This window comes from Tribolium castaneum, chromosome 7 (genome assembly GCF_031307605.1).
Source record: "Tribolium castaneum strain GA2 chromosome 7, icTriCast1.1, whole genome shotgun sequence".
NCBI classification, from domain to species: Eukaryota; Metazoa; Arthropoda; class Insecta; order Coleoptera; family Tenebrionidae; genus Tribolium; species Tribolium castaneum.
Genome location: NC_087400.1, coordinates 17,228,437 through 17,249,621, shown reverse-complemented (window position 1 = coordinate 17,249,621; position 21,185 = coordinate 17,228,437). Strand labels below are relative to the sequence as shown.

Genomic DNA, 21,185 nt, shown 5'->3' with positions numbered 1-21,185 from the left:
CGTTATAAAAAAGATTAATTTTTAAAAAATCACTGCGAAGCTATTTATGAATATTTTTTCATAAATTTGCACCAAGAAAAACTCAGAATATCCTGTAGTTTTAGCAATAGTAGATTTTTACTTGAAACATGCAGATAATGTACACGTTGTGCCAAAACGCAAAAAGTTGAAAAACTAATTTTTTTTAAATGGGAAATCATTAAATAAAACAAAGTTTAAAAACCCGACACACCAAACCTTTATTTGAAACACAACGCGTTTCAACCACAAAGTGGTCATCCTCAGGTGAGAAAATAAACTGAGTACTTTATAAATGAATATGAAAAAAATTAGTCATTCAACTTTTGGCACACCTGTACATTACCTGTGTGTTTCAGGTAAAAGTTGACTATTGCTAAAACTAAAGGATATTCTGAATTTTTCTGTGGCAAATTGGTCGGAAAATATCATTTGGCAACTTCGTAGTGATTTTTCAAAAAAGGTCTTTTTATAACAAAAAGTTAAATAATATCGAAACAAAAAGAGATAAATCAGTTTTTCTGTTAAAAATTTATGAGAAAATATTCATAAGGACTTCGCAGTGATTTTTCAAAAACTGGTCTTTGTTTAACAAATATTAGTTGAATAATTCCGAAACGAATAGGGATAGACTCATAATAATTTATATCAAGTTACATTATTTTTCGTGCGTAGAATGTAATTATGCCTGTATTCCTTTTTCGATTTTTTTACACTTGATATCTTGTAATTTTAAATTGTTATCGAGTCTAGAACTAAATCCTATTATAGGAATATGCTCACCGCAGCCAAAAGCACTTGGCACACTTGCAATTGTTTATCTAAAAATTTGTAAATTAGAACATGATTTATATTCTGCTCACTTTAGTATTTTATGTTAAATAGTTTTATTGCGTAACAATACCGAGTAGCACCAGTCAAAATATTTTGATCGTACGGTACTTCTCGTGCGTGAACAGCCATTTAATTATACGTTTCCGTTGTATGTAAACAAAAAGAAAGAAGCAACTATTCATACACATGATCATGATTATCAATTTTTTGAAGCGAGTCAAAATATTACAAACAGCTGCACTTAACATTCGTAGGCCTTTATAGATAAGTGCATTTTATCGTAAACACTAATTTTTAATGCACTTTAGACGATGGGTTGATGTAATGTAGTAGAAATAATTGCTTTTGAATGCTGCTAGAAAACGCACTTTGTTTCACAATTTGTGCGGAAAAATCGTTTCATTTAACTTAATGGAAAATGAGTTCAAATGGTTCGGTTTACATAATTAACTAAATCAATAATGTGTTGATTGGTTGCCAGTTTCTATTTACCGTTTGCCAAATCTGTGTAAGAGGAGAAATAAAAACAATGTGTTCAAGAGAAAACTTTCCTAGTTCGTGTGCCAACATTGCAAGTAAAAAATTGGAAACGGTTACACTTCGTCTGGAGCGTCTCTTTTAATTGTTCTAACAGACTTTGGGAAAGTGAGTCATTTAGGAAGTGTGACTTTGTCAGATCTATTTTAGAATTTGGACCGCCAAAGTAAAATCCCTTACTTCATTTTAAACGAAATAAAAAATTCAATATCAATTTTTCTGATATTTTTAAAGACTCATTCTTGTAAATAACCTTTAATAATAATTAAATAACTGGGAGAAAAACGTGAAACTGTATGATCCTTTTACAGGAATATGTAATACTTACTATAGAAAATATATATTTCTGACTTTTTTTGCTTAATTACTAAAAAAAGCAAAACTAAAAACATGCGTGGCATAAACATTTTCGATTCTCTTTTAATTCAATTTTGCGAATTAATTGCGTCTCTGGGTCAAAATCGCTCAAAAAGTAAAAAATAATGTAGTTACAGTTTCTTGATTTGAAATTTTTCGGTCTATACTAGCAAAAACTGATAACGTAGTTTAAAAACAACGTGCTTTTAAATACTGTAAAAAGCAAATTTTACATTATTCTGGATTCTTTTACGCAGTTGTGCGGAATAATTGTGTTCCTGAGTGAAAAAGCAAAAATAATGCAATTTTCAAGTTAAAGTAATTTTTTGCAAGACTATTTCAAGATTTTTGAAATAATTTATCGATTTTTTGCTTTATTTTTTACATTTTGAAAAACAGTCATGTGTGCTAATATGAAGCTCGAAAAAGACATTTTCCTATCTATTTTTTATCCGATTTGGTATTTTTTCTAGAAAAAACTCACTAAAATCTGAAATTATAGATTTATTTTGCGTACATATTGATAACAGTAAAAATAACGCAATTTTTACGAAACTGTTTTTTTTATTTACGAGTATGTTTCGAGGAAGTTTCGATCAGATTTCGAAATCATATTTGTAGAATTAAAAAAGAAATGTTAAGTTTGGACAATTTCAAGTACCCATAACTTAATTTTTTCAAATGGGATGTCCCAATTTTTTATTTACTAGATATAGAAGAATTTTGTTCTGCATCGATCTGTATTAGTATTCTCTATACCTATCTGTGATAATTTTCAAGTTATGTTGTTTTTTTGTCAATGTAGGAAATTTCTTACTAACCACAACTATTTTTGCAGTTTGTCATCAAAATGTTTCTGTTTAAACTGATTAAACAACAAAAAGTTACCGCAACTTGAAAACTATTAAACATAGGTATAGGAAATGTTAATACAGATTGATGCACAATTAAATTCTCTACCATTTAGTAAAATAAAACTTTTTGCATTTCATTTGAAAAAAATGAGCTATGGGTACTTAAAACATCAAAGGAATGATCTAAAATTTTAAAAATGGCGGAGTTATCGTTTTTTGAACTGGAAAGTGCAGATCCAAAAAAATTTAAAAACTGCAAAATTTAGGCATAGGGAAAGCTTATGAAAACTACCTTAAAATAACTTCAGTAATTCAAAAACGTCTTCAAAAATTTAGGTTTTTATTTAAAATAAGATAGCTGATAGCTATTCCGGTATAACCGGAAGTGCTGCCATCTTGAAAATATTTTCATTGAGTAGGACCTAAAAGATGATGGTTGTACACAAATTTTCAGATGACTAGCATCATTAGAACTCCCAATACTTCTAATGTGGGGTTTAGATGGAACACCCTGTATAAAAACTTGTACTCATAGCTTTTAGACTTTTCTTCACTGCGGTGTTTTTTTACTTAGTTATTTACCTAAAGAGTTGCGAAATTGCTTTCCAATCAAGTTTGGTACAATATTTTTTGTAACGAATCTCTCAAAAAAATATATTTTGTATAATTTCGTGTTTTTTGCTAATGGGTTTGTAACAGAAAAAACAATCAGAAATTTGATAAAAACTGTCACTTATCGTAAAAAATAACCGTTTCCATCTCAACGATAGCGATACCAACTTATTAAATGTCCCTAGCAAAGTAAAAAACACTGCAGCGCGGAAAAGTCTGTTTTCCACACGCTGGAGCATGTGGAATACAGTAGCTATTTAAATGCTATGAGTACAAAAATAACTATTCTTGTACAGTGTAACATTTTAGTTGTTTTTTAACAAAAATTTTGAATTACATCAACTGACAATTTGTTAATTGCACGCGAAGCGGACAACGAAACAAAATTGACATCTTGCAATTCGGCTATATTGGGGTATAATTGTTCTTCTAGGAAGCATGATTATAAATACATAATGATTTTTTTGTATGACACTTATTTGTAAAGATATTGACTTCTAAAAATTTGACGAAATATGAGACACAGAGTTTTTGGAAGCTTTTATTCAAAAAACTGATACATACCAAAATATTTAAAATGGTGTTTTTTTTATACTGAAATCCAATTTGGAATTTGAATTTTTTTTCGTGTAGAAAACAGGAAGTGAAGTTTCAAATCCGATTTTTAGTAACTTGGATCATGTTTTACTTTTATTTTTATTTCAAAAAATTGCTTATAATATCTAGGATTTACATTATGAGTCGCAAAATGGGATCTCTATTCCTTTAGGAAATACAGTATGTACTTAATGTACATACGTGATCGGCCGGCTTACGCAAGAAATTACGCGCTTTTGAGTACATTAAGTATATATAAATATATATAAAGTTTAGGAGATATAAATCTCCTAAACGAATAGAGATCCCATTTTGCGACTTACAGTGTAAATTCTTTTTACTTTAAGCTATTTTTTAAAATAAAAATGAATTTAAAAAAAATGGTCCAAATTAAAACTAAAATTCGGATTTGAAACTTCACTTCCGGTATTCTATACGAAAAAGATTTCAAATTTTAAATTTGATTTTAGAGTTAAAAAGAACAGTGAATTTTGTGTATAAAACATCATTTTAAATATTTTGTTATATATTGTTTAATTAGAAAAACAATTTACAAAAACGTTCTGCTTAATATTTGGTCAGTTTTTAGAATTCAATAACTTTTTAAATAAATCGCTCACAAACAAATCCTTACGTATTTACATTCACATCTTTTAAGAGAACAATTGTAACTGAATTTCAGGTTGTCGCATTTTTTAGAGTGGTCCGCTTCACATGAAATGCCCAAGATTTGACATTTATTGACAGAGGATTCATGTAAACCAATTTCAAAGTTAACTAGATGAAAATCTAGTAATTTTATTGAAGATCTTTTTTATAATAGAAAAAACTCACACGCGCAAACTTGTAAGGTCATCATCGAGATTCAGAGGTTTTTACAAAATGTTGCTACAAAAAATTTGCATGCAAAAATTAAAAAATGCGTTTTATTAGAGATGATTACCAAATTTGTGGCACTCATCTCAGTTATTTCAATCAACCCTCATTCGAACCGCCCCTTTCGTGTTATCCCCTCGGACGTCTAGCCACTCACACCCCCTCGCAAGCATCCCTTTTGTCGCCTTTTATAACCCCAACCCCACATGTTCTCTCGAAGGAAGTCCCCTCCTAAACGTGTGTCATGCCGACAGCCACGAGACTTTCGCGATCAGCTCGAGCGTTTCAGTTCGCTTGTTTCGGTCGTTGGTGTTACAAGTTGCGTTTACTTACTGCGAGTGTGATTATTTTATTGTGTTTTTTGTGCCATGTGGGATATATCATCACTCTTGATAACACCATTGGATCAAATTGATTTTTTTGTGAAAATTGTGCATTGACGGGAATTTTTTATTATGTTTAGGAGAACGGTAATTTTTTTTACCAATAATTTTTGTCAAACTAACAATTCTAAAATTTTGATGGATGTTATAATTACTGGTTTTTATCCCATTGTTACCTTTGATGTGATCCAATAATGCTTTTATGGAATAATCCTTGATTTGAAAAACATAAAATTGCGGGTGTATGAAGGTCGAATGAATAAAAAGCGAATCCGAAGTGAATATATTTCGAGTTTACTTATATTTTTTTCACAGCTTATTGAAGATCTTACAATTAATTACATTTTTCTTAAAAAAAAAAAGAACAATACAAGTCATTTGTTAAGAAAACTAATGTTTTGATTACTGCTGCTCTACCAATATTTGTTTCTATCTTTGTGTTTGTTTACATGATATAATGAAAAATAACGTTCGGTCTTTCCAAGTGTTTTTGTTATTCCGGGAATTGGAAACACAGCTTCTTTAATGTACCGCTTCGATTAAAATTGTCAGTGAATACTGATATCAGTTAGATATTGAATGAAAAAGTAAAAGCAGATTTTTATTAAAAAAACATTTTTATAAATTTAATAAAAACTTCGATTTATTAGTAAATGATAACGTTTTTAACTGAAGCGATAACCGGGTTCTTTTTATTTACCAGTTCTTTTCAACTACTTCCTCGAAATTACTGGGAATATAATATAGAGATAAAACGGCCGTAAAAGACGGAATTTGGGATAATACTGCAATAAGATAAGGAAAATCGAGAAAAGTGGACAAAAGTTAACATTAAATTTGTCTTTTCCAAGTTTATAGAAAGTACAATAGCTAATTATAAAACAAGACACAATAACGCCACTACTTTACGGCAGGTTTAAAAAAATGCGTTTTTTGCATTTCATTTATTTATTTATTTCATTTATTAACCTCCCTTAATGGACCTCTGAATAAGGGACACCTCTCCACAACGGACATTTTTGTAGGAACGTAACAAAACCTATTTTAAAATTTCCTACCTGTATAGAAAGTCAAGGCTGTGATAATTGGCTTTCTATGAAACTTTAACATTTATTTTTTTTAATTCGATTATTATTTAGTTACATACAGGATGGTCCAGCCATAATTAAAACCAAAATTTAAAACAGAAAAATATACAGGGTGATTCAAAAGTGTCGAACACACTCGAGTGGTGATAAACGACTTTTCTAAGCTAAGATTTTTTTCTAAGCAACTTAATCTTTAATGTACTTTTTTAATTTGTTTTATACACTAAACGTGCTTACTAGATTAAAAAAATACTAACAAAATTACTTTGAAGAGCTATATCTCTCGAAAAAAGGCTCAAATAATTTTTTGTCATAGAAACTTTTAACTCAGATTGATGTCTTTTATCACTACCTAAAATACATTGTCCGACAGTTTTGAATCACCCTGTATGGTTTCTACACAAGAAATAACAATCCAAAATAGTAAATTGTAAGGTTAAACGGTTTTTTTGATTTAAAAAAATTGCTTATGAGTCCCCATCACAGGCTAACCTAAATTATTTTTGGAAAACATGTGTTTACCTATATATTTTTTTAATGATTATTTTTATTCTATAAACATTTATTATTGTTGTAAAATTTGTAAGAGTTTTGTGTTATTTGATATGTAGGTTTTTAAAGCTGTATCTTTTTTTTTCGTAGTTCTTTCTGTTCGTGTGTTATATTGTAGTTAGTATTTCATTCTTTTATTTGTATATATTTTTTTGTTTATACCGGAAGGCGCTATCAACTTCTTTATTTTAAATAGAAAGCTATATTTTTTAATGCGTTTTTGAGTTATTTTAAGGTTTACGAAATATTTATGGTTTTAATTTTTTTTTGGAATTGCTCCTTCCAGTTCGAATTGCCATTTTAAAAAATTTGGAATTATTTTTTAGCTCATTTGAAAAAGGAAGCCTAGATCTTTGCTTTGGTGTTCTCGAATTTCTAAAAAAGAATAACAAGCTCCAAATTTTTAAAATTAAGTTTGCAGAACTTTAAGCACCCATAACTCATTTTTTTCAAATGAGATATCAAAAGTTTTATTTCACTAAATGGTAGAGAATTTAATTCTGTATCGATCTGTATTAACAATCCAACAATGAAAAAATGTGAGAAATTAAAGTTTCTTTGGGGATTGGGTAAACAATTTTGAACAGAGTTTATCGTTTAAGTTTAATCACAAATATTTTTATGACAAACTATGCAAAAATATCTGTGGTTAGTAAGAAATTTCCTACAATGACAAAAAAAAACAAGATAACTTGAAAATTATCACTGATAGGTATAGGGAATACTAATACAGCTCGATGCAGAACAAAATTCTCCTCCATATAGTAAAATAAAAATTGGGACACACATTTGAAAAAATTAAGTTATGGGTACTTGAAATTGTCCAAACTTAACCTTAAGATTTTTGGGTTAATTAACTTCATTTTCAATTTTGAACACACTGAAGAACAGATATGGGCCTTCTTTTTTAATTTTCCAAATATGATTTTGAAATCTCTAAAACTAAGCAAGTTAGCGATTTTTTAAGTGCCAGTTGCAAATCCAAAAATTTTCAATGAATCCTAAATATCTCAAAAACGGTTAAAGTTAGGTATAGGGAAGCTGATAAAAACTTCCTTAAAGTAACTTAACTATTCCAAAAACGCAGTAAAAAAAACAGCTTTCCATTTAAACTAAGAAAGTTAATGGCGACTTCTGGTATAACTGGAAGTGCTGGCATCTTGAAAATATTTTCATTGAGCAGAACTTAACGGATTATGACTGAGTACTAACTTTCAGATAAATATCTTTATTAGAATTTCAATTCTTATAATGTGGGGTTTAGATGGAACACCATGGATTTCAAAGTTTATCTGAAGATTTATTTAAATTTTTTATAATTTTTTTATTTTCTTTTAAAATTCCATTTGTTTATTTTATTCAAAAACGTTCCATTGTTGTAAATGCTTTTTTTAAATCCGAAGTAAGAAAAAAAATTAAATATTGGTAATATTGTAAAAAAATCTTTAAGAGCACAAGACGCAACTCATCACCCGGCATCTGATTACGCATCTCCTATCGTATGTGAAGCTAATTCCCAGTGTAATAAAAGCGCAGGCATCATCATTCGTTACATCCTTAAAATTAGCAGCGAGAAAAATGTGAAACCGGAGGCTGTTGCTGGTCACATTGCTATTTCGGAATACATTTCAAAAATAACTTTGCCAAGTCTGTCGTCTTCAAAATCGAAAACACAACAATGCAACGACCACGTCAACTGTATTCGACTCGCTTATAATAAAGGTTAATAAGGATACGACCTATTGTACTCGACCTTTGTTTGCCGAAAAAAAATCCCAACGGTGCTGCTCTAATTTCGACGAAAGTTCATGGTATTTGACATCAGTCTCCCGAAAATATTATTATAAACAGATGCTTTCATTTCGTACACGTGTCCAACTGCCAACGACAAAATAACATCCACGTGCATTTATTTGAAACGGTTCTCAAAAGATTATCATTTTTTTAAATCGGTGACTCAACTCGCGACTAATCTAAATTACGACTTTCTCGCATGTAAACTGGTGTAGTCATGAGTCAGTTAGGTAATCCTTATTTAAACTGAAGAATTTCGGTTTTTATGTAATATTTCAAGTGGAAAAAGGGGCAATTATGCGTCTTGATAACACTGACACGAATCCAAGTAATTAACTTTCTTTAAACTGTAGTTGTAGTGTTTGAACTGCATTTATTATTGTTTGTTAATTTAGTTGCCAAGTCTGAAATCTGGTAGAAAATTATTTAACACTTGAGAGAACACAAATTATGACTTTCTTACAAGCATTTCTCTGTGTTGCAATTGTTTTTGGTTCATGGGTAATTCACTAATTTAATTGGAAGATAGTTTAATTGCAGTTTAAGTTGAAATAAATGTAATGTTGATAAACAGGAAAGTGAGTTATCTTCGGTTCTTGTATAAATACTGTTGCAACAACTTCCCAGTTTTGGTGATTATTTTGATAAGATAAGCATGCGTTTTAATGCACATATTTGTGTTACCTACATATTGTAGTTTTTAATTGTTGACATAATTAATTAATTAAAATTATGTCTATTATTAATGCTTACTATACAGGGTGCCTCTTTTAGAGCCTACATTAGAAACTTTTCAGCTTCTAATACAGCTAGGGCTTTAAAATGTTGTATTCGATTCAAATCGTCCATTTTGAGTTCAACTAAATTATTTTCAAAATGGCTGAGTTTTCGGAACTACAGAAAATTGGCGCTAAGTTTGAAATTTTAAATAGTAACCACACATTTTTATTGCATATTTGAATTCACCTTCTTAAGCTGAGTAATTTTTTTGTTAAAATTTTCATTTGCATGGGTTTATCTAAGACATTACAGCTCTTGAACCCTTTGCGATAAATGAATAATTTTTTTGCATTCGATAATTGTAGGTTTGAAGAGTCTTCTAGACTTTTCAAAATTGTCAACTGTCAAAATTTATGGCTAGTATGATCGTAGTAGCCTTGCAATTTGACAGTTGACAATCCTGAAGATTTGAGAAGACCCTTCGAAGCTTTGGCTATCAAGTGCAAAAAGAATTATTTACTTATTGTAAAGGGTTCACGAACCGTGATATTTTAAATAAACCCCTGCAAATCAAAATTTGTATAAAAAATTGACATAAATCAAAAACTATGACAGATGAGTACTAACAACTAAGCTAAATTTTACTCAGTTTCAAGAGACGAATTTAAAAATGCAATAAAAATAGGTAGTTACTACAGTGCGACCTCAATAATCCGAACGAATTAAAACCAGGATGATCCGAATTAATAAATAATACGGATTACAGAAGCGGAACAATTTTATAATAAAAAAAACAAAAATACATGTTTTTTAACTCAAAAAAATATCTAAGAAATGAAAATTGAATTATTTTCTAAAAAAATTAGTAATTTTCGTTTGCTTAATTAATTTTTGATTAATTATGAAAGCAGTTTCTTTTAGTCTTTGGAGCACTAGAACATCGTGTAATGCAATGTTAAGGTGGTATGTCTTCTTTTTGGAGGCATTTTCAATGCAGCTAAAGGCAGTTCTTGCTTCTGGTAGCGGAAACAACTCACAGTGGACGAATGTATGTGCGCTTTTAGAAGTTCGGGGAACCACTTATTTTGATTTTAATGTTTTTTACTAAGAATTTTTTACAAAACAAGACATCTGATTCATTCTAAACGCAATTAAAATGCTTGTCCGGTTTACTGAAGAATCCGATTTATTAAAGGTACGGATTATCGAGGTCGCACTGTATTTAAAATTTCAAAATTGGCGCCAATTTCTCGTAGTTCAGGAAATTCAGCCAAAAGTAATTTAGTTGAACTCAGAATGGTCGATTTGGATTGTATACAGCTCTAGAATTATTAGAAGTTAAAAAGTTTTTAATGTAGGCCCTAAACGAATCACCCTGTATTTTTAAGTTTAAAATAAGTAAAGATTGACTAAATAATGTTATGTTTTGCAAGACTGTTCTTCGACTGTTGAGTGATGTTTCTGTAATTATCTTTTACATAATTATATTCTCCGATTTGCATAAATTTGAGTTTCATTATCAAGTTTGCATTTTGTGAACTAATGTAAACACAATCGTCGGGTCTTCAACCTTATAAAATAAGTTTTATTTTCTTTTTTTTCATAAATTAGCAACACCTTGAATTTTATCACAATTTAAAAAAAAGTTGTTTTGGAAAAATTTTTATGAATCCTTATGAAGAATATGATCCGTAGCTGAACTTAAACCGTTCAAAAGTTATTTTATGTTGAATATTGTTTCTGTAACATTGTTATTCTTGGCAAATTTAAATATGTAGTCAGCAATTGGCACCGTTTTTGAAAAAACATGACTAAATAATAAGTGTTGGATAATATACAGAGTGTTTATGAAATCTTGTGTAAAAAATTCTTAATTGATGAGTAGAAGTGAGTGACTACTAGAAAAATTAATACTCTTTGTCTTCAATTTGGTTAATAATAATAATCGTTATTTATTTATTTAAAAAAAAGGTGGATGTCAATGAAGCATAAAAATGTAATTGTTTTTCAAACAATTTTTTTGACAATCCATGGGGATTTTTAACGGTAATTATTAATTATACCTTCTACACACTAAAATAACAAACATAAGAACATACGAATATGTAGGTAGTTTAGATTGTTTTTATGCTTATTTTCTATTCTTGATAGTATTTATTTATAATTACTTTTGTTATTATGATACTTTTTTCTAGTAAAAATCCTTTGTTTTTTTATTTATTGTCTTATATTTTTATTATCTTTAAGACTTTTTCAAATATCCAATTTTATGAACTATTTTTAAGTGAGATGTGATTTATTTGTCTCTTTTATCTTTTATTTTTTGAAAATTTTAATTGATTAAGAAATAGGATCAAGACTTTACTACTTCATGTATCAACAACTCTTTCGCACAATTTACAAATGACTTGTTTGCATTAAAAAAGTCAAAGTACAAGTTTTTTCAATGTTTTTTCAATAAACGTTTTATTGAATTTTCTTATATGCAAATATATTTATTTTAAAAGGTAAGTTGCAATATTTGCGATTTAAGATTTATTAAATTGGTACCAAGTTATACAGGGTGTAATTAATTTTTAGTAGTAATTTCAGAAATATGTATTTCTATAAGTGAACGAACAGTTTTTACACTCATACCGTGACGTCATAATGTTCAACATACTGTGTGTGTTGGTATAAGATGCGGTATGTACAAATCGAACATCCCTTTTCAACCTGATCTAAAAGTTTAACACGCCCTTTAGGGGCTAATTAACTATGTAGAGTTGCATTGTCACGCACATTACGTAAGTATGCAAAATTGTAATTCATTCGAACAACAGGAACCTTCTCGAATTTGGCTCGGAAAATATGAGACAGACAGACAACAAAGCACGTTAAATAAAAGCTTTAAAAAAATTAGAAAATTACCGATATTTGAAGGAGAATGTGCAAATACATTTTTTTTAAGTTTTAGTATCTCGAAAACACCTTGTTATAACACCAACAAAATGTGGGTATGATTTATTATGCTTTCCCAAAATTTGAAACTTGGCAGGTGTGAGATTTTCTAGTTAGGTATTTAAATCCAGATGCACGAATTTTTGGCTGAGGAAAATTTTGGTGAAGGCCATTATTATTTATTTTTAACCAGATTCTTGCTCCAAAAGTGAGTGCATATAATTTTGATAAAATTAGCTGTTATCATTCCAAATATTTAGTCGTCGTAAAAAAGAGATAAGGTGTTTTGTTGTTGTTTTGAGGTCGGTATAAGCACTAAGGGAATTACCTAAACTCGAAACTTTGACAGTTTCACGTATATTCTCAAGGGATCACAATAAAATTCAAACACAATTTACAAGTCAAACCATTGTTTTCGACATTTCAAGCCAACAACAGAATCGAACTTCGATTACAATAATTCCGAATTCATATATGCAGGAAATTGTGAAATAGTGCACTTTGAGGTCATTTGAAAACAATAAATAAAAGTTCCACACGAAATTAATCACTTTTTCCGTAGACAAAACCGTTGGTTATCTTTTTACCGTTAAATAAAATTGAACCCAATTACTCTTATATTGTCACAAATTGACTCACTTCATGATTCACATGTCAGTTGCTTAGCAACGGTTACTAATAGGCGACTATTCCATTTTCAACAGTTACAAGGTGTATTTTGAACCAAAATAAAATTAAAGGGGGGGGGTCACAGTTATGTTCAACCTTCCCACTTTAAAATAAGATATTTTTTTCAATTTCATAGTTATTTTAACTTACATTTAAAATTTTTTTATGCAGGCTTCTAATATTTTATCTTTTTATTAGTGCATTAATTTCCCCGTAGTATTTCCTATTATTCATTTCCTCAATTTTTAATTTTTTGTGGTTTTACTATCTTATGGTATTATTATTAATGATCTTACTCTGCAGTTTCATAGTTTTTTAATTATTACTCTTTCAGTCACTTACATCTACAGAATTTTAATGTTACTGTTTTTTTAGTTTTTTTGTATACCAGTTTTTAAGTTTTTTACTTTTTCAGTCTCAATATTTTTTAGATTTTTGTGTTTTTAGTTTCTCGGGGTTAAAGTGTTTGAATTTTTAATTTTTGAAAATATGCATACTTTAATTCTATTTTAAATTACATAGTTTAAATTAGTCATTGCATTTTTAAGGAATATTGCAATCCCAACTGTAACTGTTTCATTACGTTGTAAATGTCTGCCAGACCATCTGGAATTTCGATGTTTTCTAAGACAATTTCAAGTTTTCTATTACACATGGGTTCAAAAATTGTGGATAAATTGTGGACTGATATATTTTTGATAAAGATTGATTTTCGCATTTATGCAGTTTGTGTTCAAACTCAAACATTTCTCAAGTTTTTCAGCAAAAACATAATTGTTTGGCATAAAATTAAAAAATGTATAATTAGATCAGAAGTCTTGTATCTTTTTAGTTACTTTTTCAGTCACTTAGATCTACAGAATTTTAATCTTAGTGTTTTTAATTTTTTTTCTATATTTTAGTTTTTATTTTATTTTCCTTTTCATTCTCTTAGTATATTGATTTTTTATTCAGAATGTCATGCTTTAATTTATTAGTGTTTTTCTTCTTCTGAAGATTTACAAGCCCTTACAAATGCAAAGCATTATTTTAGTCAAGCGACTTTGAAAAATGACTTATCTTCTCACCTTGATATTTTAATAAATAGAATTCTGAGAATAAAAATGTTCTGAAAATAAAAATGTTAATTGAATGAAATTTATTAATAATGCACGGGTGCCTGATTTTAGCAGTAATACGTATTTCCATTTAGTGAGTTCGTTTTCTTGGTTGAGATGAATTCTTTCGGAAAAACAGATTTTACAACAGCAAATTTAGAACAATACTTAATTTTAATATTTAATTTTAACTTCTTTATAATGTTTTTGTGTAATTTAAATTTTACTATAATTAGTTGTTTGTTTATTTTTGAAATAGAATTCATTGCAAATAAAAATTATGTTTTATTTTTCCTGTTGTAGTGAAAAGTGTATCCTAAATAACGAAATATAAAATATAAATATAAAAATTTGGCAAGTCTCAAAAAAACATTGTTAAAAAAATCATGGCACGTCCACTATAATGAAACTTCTCTCTCGATTCGTCCGTCCTTCAAGATAGCACAACATCGTTGTAATAAGAATGTTGTCGACGACATGCACCGGGGGCGTTTAACGATCATAACTTTTAATTACTTTGTTGTCATGCAATTAATCTCGTGAGTGAAAAACCTCACCTGATTAGTTTGGCAGCGAACGTTGTTTGTGAAAAATTGGCAACGGAGCAAGGTCATTGAATAACGCAAATAAAAATACCAGACCAATTTCGGATTGGATTCGTATATGGTTATGTTATTTTATGTATTTCACAGCTCTAGTAACTTTCTTTTGCTGTTTAAATAGAACGACCACGAGTGGTGTAATTTCACTCGGTGGCGCCGTATCGTGATTGTGTGGAATGTTGAGAGAGATACTGGAAAAGGTAATTGGAGATTGAAATGGACATTTGTCGGGAGTTGGTGACATGTTGCGAGCTGTTTATTGCCATTTCGTAATCGAGGAATCATTGTGGATATTTACTGATATTTAATGAAAACGAGATATGTGGTAGAATTGCAAGTAATTTTCATCATGTGCCTGGATCGATCAGTGCTCGCACAATTTATTTTATTTGTTGAAGATTTGACTCAAAAAATGTACTCAAAAAAAATCTTGCCTATTTTTAAAACACAGGGTGACCTAGGGGTTACGCAAAATCCAATTATGAAAAAATATATAGGTGTTCCATTTAAAAAAATGTAACTTTGGTTCACCACCCTGTATACAACGCCCTGTGTATAATAAAAATATTTTTCGTTTGTGGACTTTAAGTCGATCTATCGCACAATAAAAACGGTATGGCAATATTTCAGATAATAAAAAAGTTATAGACCGATTACTCACTTTTGGGTCACCCTGTATGTATTGTAATTTAAATTTAGAACAATAATTTTTTAGTTAAATTGAACCGATGAAAGGGAGGGAGTTTTTGACTCAAAACCGTACAAACTTGTTGGGAAGTTACAAAAAATAAGAGAAATTTTATTATGAGAAAGTAATTGCAATAATTTTTTTAACATAAGTTTTTTGCTATTATAAAATGTGGGATAACAGTTAAGCATCAAATTGACAGTTGTTGGAAACTCTATAGTTTGAAATATAATTTTTTTGCTTTGGGCAACTTGAACTCAAAAAATTTTGACTTTCATTAAAATTTGGAACACCTTGTAGAGACAGTTTGATCTAAAATGACGATTATTTCTTCAAAGCAATAAGATTTTAGTAAGTTTTTGGCTCGAAAAGTGGTAAATTCATCCACTTTCTTTTCTTTTTCAAATAGAATGACACCCTTAAAACCGCAACCACAAACCTTTTTGATATCATGCGGTTAATGTGTATGTTTGGCTAGTTTGTATACTGAAGGCTTTGTTGAAATTTATGACCTAAAAGATTTTAATCGGACATTTGCTATCTGGCTCGGTTGGTAGGGGTGTCATTCTTTTTGATCGTGACTGTACCTAATATGAAAATTAAAAATTATGTCGGTTCAAATAATTTTAATGCTCGAACATTTTTGAAGTACATAAGCTAACTTTTGGCTGCAAAACATCCAAACTTGTTGAAACAGAGTAATTTTGATAATTTCTAGCTTTATTTTATCGAACTCAATTTAAAAAGACTAAATTTTGAATTAAAACTACCGCAGTTTTATTTCCTCTGCATTTACTTCCTAGTGAAATTTACTACTGGTAAGTCACTCTTTGAATAATTTGGACCGTTTAAAGAACGAATTACATCAGCAAAATTTTTTGAAATTTTTACTAAGGAATGGAGGCTAAGGAACTGTACCGGCTTTTACAATATTTGGCTTGTTTGAATGTGGCACAAAAATGTTAGAAGTAGTTGAAACGGCATTCCTCAGACCTACAACGACAATTTTTTGCTTTACCTCTAATACACGATGATTTAATTGAGTTTTTGAATCAAAAGTCTGATAAATTACTTGGAAATTGCTAAAATAGCGTATTTGAACCTAACAACGAAATTTAGACTTGATCGGCAGAGAATGCAAAATTTTTCCGGTGTTAAACAACGTTTGAATGAGACGACAAGTGTGAGTGAGTTTCTGGTTCAAACAGTGTTAGGTCTCCTGGAAAATACTATAAAATATTGTAATTTTTAAATAAAACAACGGTTTTGGGCTTGCATTTGTCAAAATTGGATGGATTTAATTTTGTTCTTTGAATGCGTTTCTGACTAAAAACGGTCCAAACTTGTCAAAAATGGAATAATTTTAATCTTAGATTCGATTTAAATGATGATTTTTTATTTGTTCTAATTGTTTTATCAAAATAATACTCGTACAATTTAATTGATTTTTTGAAATTTTTTTTTGCAATTTGAAAAATAGTGTAATTATTTTGCACTATATTAACTAAAAAAGTGAAAATATTGCGTTTCTAACTCAAATATGTTTTAAATCTAAGTGATTTAGCTTCTTAATTAAATTTATTACTGAGTTCCCCTTGAACCTCCATCTCCACGCTCTCGTCTGTTTGGATCAGCTTCAGAAGTTGTTGAATTATGACTTTTATGTGTTCTGAATTTATCACCATATCTGGGTTCATGTTCTTGTAACCATTTGGGCAAGATTGGACTTCTACATGAAAATAGGATTTAATTATTGTAAATTGGGGCAAAAAAAAGGTTACAGTTTTCGACGACCAGAATCTGCCATTGCCATTATTCTTCCAGCTTCTGCTATGTATTGCTCCATATTCCCAAAATTAAACATATCTGTTCGTTGGTGTCCTGAAGTCGGTGACTTTGCTAAAATTCCTCTTTAAATGAATACTTAAAACAATTTTTGTGTACCCATCAGTGACTCAAATAGGCGTTCCCTTGCCCACTTGAGTCTACTCTGGAAATCAGTATTTTCCCGGTCCAAGTGAACAGCTTTACTAAATGCTTTAACAGCTTCATGCCAATTTTTGAAATTGTAATGAGCCATTCCCAAAACCCCATAAGCTTTACTAAATTCAGGATCAATGATTAGTGCTTTTGTGCAGTCTTGGATGGCTTCAGTGTTCAAATTCAAGTAGCAAAGAGCTAAAGCCCTTTTACAAAAGTATAGTGGTTTCAACGGGTGCAGTTCTATGGCTCTGTAATGCATCAACTTTATTAAATGTCTCTTAATTTCACCTCGAATATTACTTGCTGTGCATAAAACTGTTCCGCTTCTGAGAATTGATTGTTTTGAATGGACACATCTCCCTTGTTTTTGTATAATCTGGCAGCTCGAAGCTGCCCGATGTCTATCCCCTAGAAATAACAGTTTTGTGTTAGCTCTAAATTTTTTAATTAATACCTGTTCCTGCAGATGTGAATTTTCAAAATTTATTTCGTCGTCTAAAGATTTATTTTTTTGTTTATCGGAAGGTTTTAAGTTTTGTAAGATTAGTTTTTTGTCCATGACGTTCAAATCAATTTTAATAAAACAGGCAAACACAAACTTAAGAATTATGAAAAGATTTGGAATCAAAGCTAAGAAAATTACTTAAAATTTTGACAACACGAACTTTCAACTAGACATTATTTTTTTTAATAATCAGCTGTCAATCATCAGCAAGAAAAAAGATAAATTGACTGGACCGACTTAACGTTTACAAAATAAAAACATTTTTATTGTACACAGTGTGTTCTATAGAATATGATGAATTAAAATTACATTTTTTTAATGGAACACTATATATTTTTGCATAATTGGATTCTACGTAAAAAAATAATGTAACTTTATATAAACTGTTATAGGTCTACCTTTTTTCGTTTTGGAATTATTGTTTTTCGTTATAAAAAAAAAACAATTTTTGATAAATCACTGTAAAGACGCCTTTGAATATTTTCCGGCAAATATGCAATAAAAAAATTCAGAATACCTTGTAATTGTAGCAAAATATAAACTATTATAGGTCTATCTATTTTCGTTTCGAAATTATTCAACTTTTCGTTATAAAAAAAGACCAATTTTTGAAAAATCAGTGCGAAGTCGCCTATGAATATTTTCCGAAAAATTTGCAACAGAAGAATTTAGAATACTCTGTAGTTTTAGCAATAGTCGACTTTTACTTGAAACATGCAGATAATGTACAGGATGTGCCAAAACGCAAAAACGCAAAACAGAGGTTGCCATTTGAAATAAGCAAAACAAAAGGCTTTAAATTTTAAAAAGTTTGAAAATAAATAGTAAACACCCTGTACTAATTTAGATCAATCACACGTAATTAAGTTAGACTTTGTTTTAGGTTTTCATAATAATAATGTCATCAAGAAAGCACCTTTTCTATTTTTCATTAATTTTTAAAACTAAAGGTGTAAAACCGATTTTTTTTATTTTAATCTTTTTAACAGTAATCTCCCAACTGATTTAAAAAAAAACTTTAAGGACATGAAAAGCTAGAAAGGCATCCTAATGAACATTAAAAATTAATAGCAAGCCATTAAAAAAAAATATTATTATGACGTCAAACTTTTTGTGACACTCTGTATAATCAAAAATATTTTCCTGAAATACGTCCTAGAGTATAAATAACGTCCACAAAATATCAGAACTCCATGGTTACTAATAACTGAGCTACAGAAGACGTGAAATGGACTGGGCAGCCCTGTATAGTAGAAGTAACATTTTGTTGCTTAAAAAAGTACTTTAAGAAATACAAACAAAAAAATGAATTTTTAAGAAGACGAATTCATTATTTTCTTTTATAATAAGATACACACACCTACGTAATTTGAATATAAAGGCTTTGAACTAGACATGGTATTTATTATATATTTTTCTTTAACACAAGAAATTACAAAAAAATTAGTTTGAACACTCAGAGACAGAGTAATTAAATTAAATATTTTGTTGCTAATTAATCACTAACTTAGTTATGCAAATTAAAATAATGTTGTAGTATGGATGGATTGAGGAAACATCTTTTTCCTTTGTCATAATTGAAAACGTTCAGTTTTGAAACGTTTAAAAGCGCCTGTAACTTCTCGTTTCAAGCCGACACTACTCCATTTGTGTGCACTCGTTCCTCCATAAAATATATAAAACCCAATGTTTATCCTAACACTACGAAGACTATATGTAAATCCTCTCGCCTTAAATTTTAAATATAGCGTAAAATCTTAAATATTTACTCTATCCAACGCGAAGCTATTTCATGAAGGTTTTTCGTTCCAGTGCGCTGCTTCTACATGAATACCGTCAAGAACGATTGTCAGCATTCAAAATTTAAGCCTCTTATATCGTGAATGACACTGAAATATTCTATCCTTTGATACGTCTTGGTGCTCAGACAGCGACAGAAAAAAATACCGTGCCAACTAACAGCCTGCCACGAAATGATTGCCAAGATTGTAATTTGGGACAAAGGAATGGTCTGGCGAAAAAAAAGAAATTTAATTTTAAGGGAGTGTAAATTACCTGCCTAACCTTCATTATATTCGTTTTTGTTTTGCAAAATGTTTATGTATTTTTTTAAAAGCTTTTATTTTACTTGCTTTGTTGTCTGTCTGTCTGTTTCATATTTTTGGAACCAAATTTGAAAGGGTTCCCGTTGTTCTAATGAATTGAAATTTTGCATACTTACTTAATCTACGTGACAATGCAATCCTATGTGGTTAAATACCCCCTAAAGGGGTTAAATCTGGTTTTGAAGTTTTAGGTTATGTTTACAAATAGATTTTCGATGTTTACATACCGTAACTTATACCAACATTAACGGTATGTTGGCCATTGGTAAATATATTAATACCTAATCATTTTCATTACGTTTCGTTACAAACAAATGTCGTTATTTTTTTAAATTCATTTATCTTGGACGATAGAGTATAGACACAGAACATACATACCACTAAACAAGTTTGCACAAATCAGCAAAATAATGGTGTTGCAATAATGCGGCAAACCAAAATCTCAGAAAAAAAGACGTTTAGAATAAGTGAAGACAAAAAAGCAATAAATAAAAAAATAAGAAAATGTTTTTTTAGAAGAAAGCTTTTATTTTTAGATGCACTAAAAAGTAAAAAATAATGCTTTTCTATCAGAGGAGAATATTTTTGCTTACAAATTAGGATTTTTAAATTTATAAAAGCTTTGAGTACGGTCATAAGTCATCAAGTCATAACAATACGGCATTACAGAATTACTTTACTGTTTTCAAAGCTTTTATAAATCTTAAAATCCTAATTTGCTTTAGCTTTATTCTAAAAAAACTTTTAATTTTTTGTGTTCTCGTCACCTGGAACAATTTTTATGCACCACGAACAATAGAGTAGGTCATACAACAAAACATTTGGACGAAATTTACAAACACGTATGACTCATTCGATTTATGCTTGAATAAGTCCACTAAACACCGCCCGTAAAACCCTGATGACATACTTACTTTATCGCCGAAAGAGAATTTAATCAAAAAAGCGGACACTTTGATCCCATTTATTCCGTTCAAACTGTCTGAAACAATCAACGCGTTATTTTAATCGTTGATTGAATAATTATTATGCAGCTGTCCACTGTGTCAAGGTGTCGCAAGTTAATGAAATTCCTAATAAAGTCACTACACAAAGTAAACAATTAAGTTTTGTTTGCGAAACAGCTTTAAGAAGATATTGCGGATTTCATTAGTCACTTCTCGGCCAACGTAGTGAACTATTTTGAATTTTGGCTGTAGGTGGCAAGGTTTTAGTTCGTGGTCAATGTCAATGATTAAAACACAAAACGTAATCATCTCATTTTTACCTTGAGACAGGTTGAAAAATCGGTTTTGACTCAAGTTATGGGTGATAAATGTCAAGTGGTGTGTGTTAGTTTATGTTTTCTAATACCTACAAATCCCCGAAGAGATT

The 21,185-nt window shown here is 29.7% G+C and overlaps 2 protein-coding genes across 8 annotated transcripts in view; one reads left to right on the top strand and one right to left on the bottom strand.

The window, feature by feature from the left end:
- LOC661485 (uncharacterized protein) overlaps window positions 1–21,185 on the top strand; it is a 66,451-nt gene that overhangs the window by 17,480 nt on the left and 27,786 nt on the right. For 2 of the 7 annotated variants that reach the window (XM_015984245.2, XM_008193414.3), the window contains exon 1: window positions 4,973–5,155. The exons of 4 other annotated variants lie outside the window; for them this stretch is intronic. The gene's annotated coding sequence lies outside the window, so the exon portion shown is untranslated. Of the gene's footprint in view, window positions 1–4,972; window positions 5,156–19,577; window positions 19,716–21,185 lie in introns of those variants that run through there. One more of the 7 variants, XM_015984246.2, reaches the window with a different exon arrangement.
- LOC135266822 (small glutamine-rich tetratricopeptide repeat-containing protein alpha-like) lies at window positions 15,447–17,899 on the bottom strand. Its single transcript, XM_064358120.1, has 5 exons — window positions 17,656–17,899; window positions 17,506–17,609; window positions 17,163–17,449; window positions 17,000–17,117; window positions 15,447–16,947 (listed from the first exon to the last, which is right to left on the bottom strand). Exons 1-5 carry the CDS (start codon window positions 17,758–17,760, stop codon window positions 16,800–16,802), a joined length of 762 nt encoding a protein of 253 aa, XP_064214190.1. The 5' UTR covers window positions 17,761–17,899; the 3' UTR covers window positions 15,447–16,799.

Excerpts from the sequence above, each read along its gene's own strand:
- LOC135266822 (XM_064358120.1), bottom strand. The coding sequence starts at position 17,760 with ATGGACAAAAAACTAATCTTACAAAACTTAAAACCTTCCGATAAACAA. Across the intron at positions 17,610-17,655 it reads ATTCACATCTGCAGGAACAG|GGGATAGACATCGGGCAGCT; the intron begins GTATTAATTAAA and ends TGTTATTTCTAG. Across the intron at positions 17,450-17,505 it reads GCGGAACAGTTTTATGCACA|AGCCATAGAACTGCACCCGT; the intron begins GCAAGTAATATT and ends GATGCATTACAG.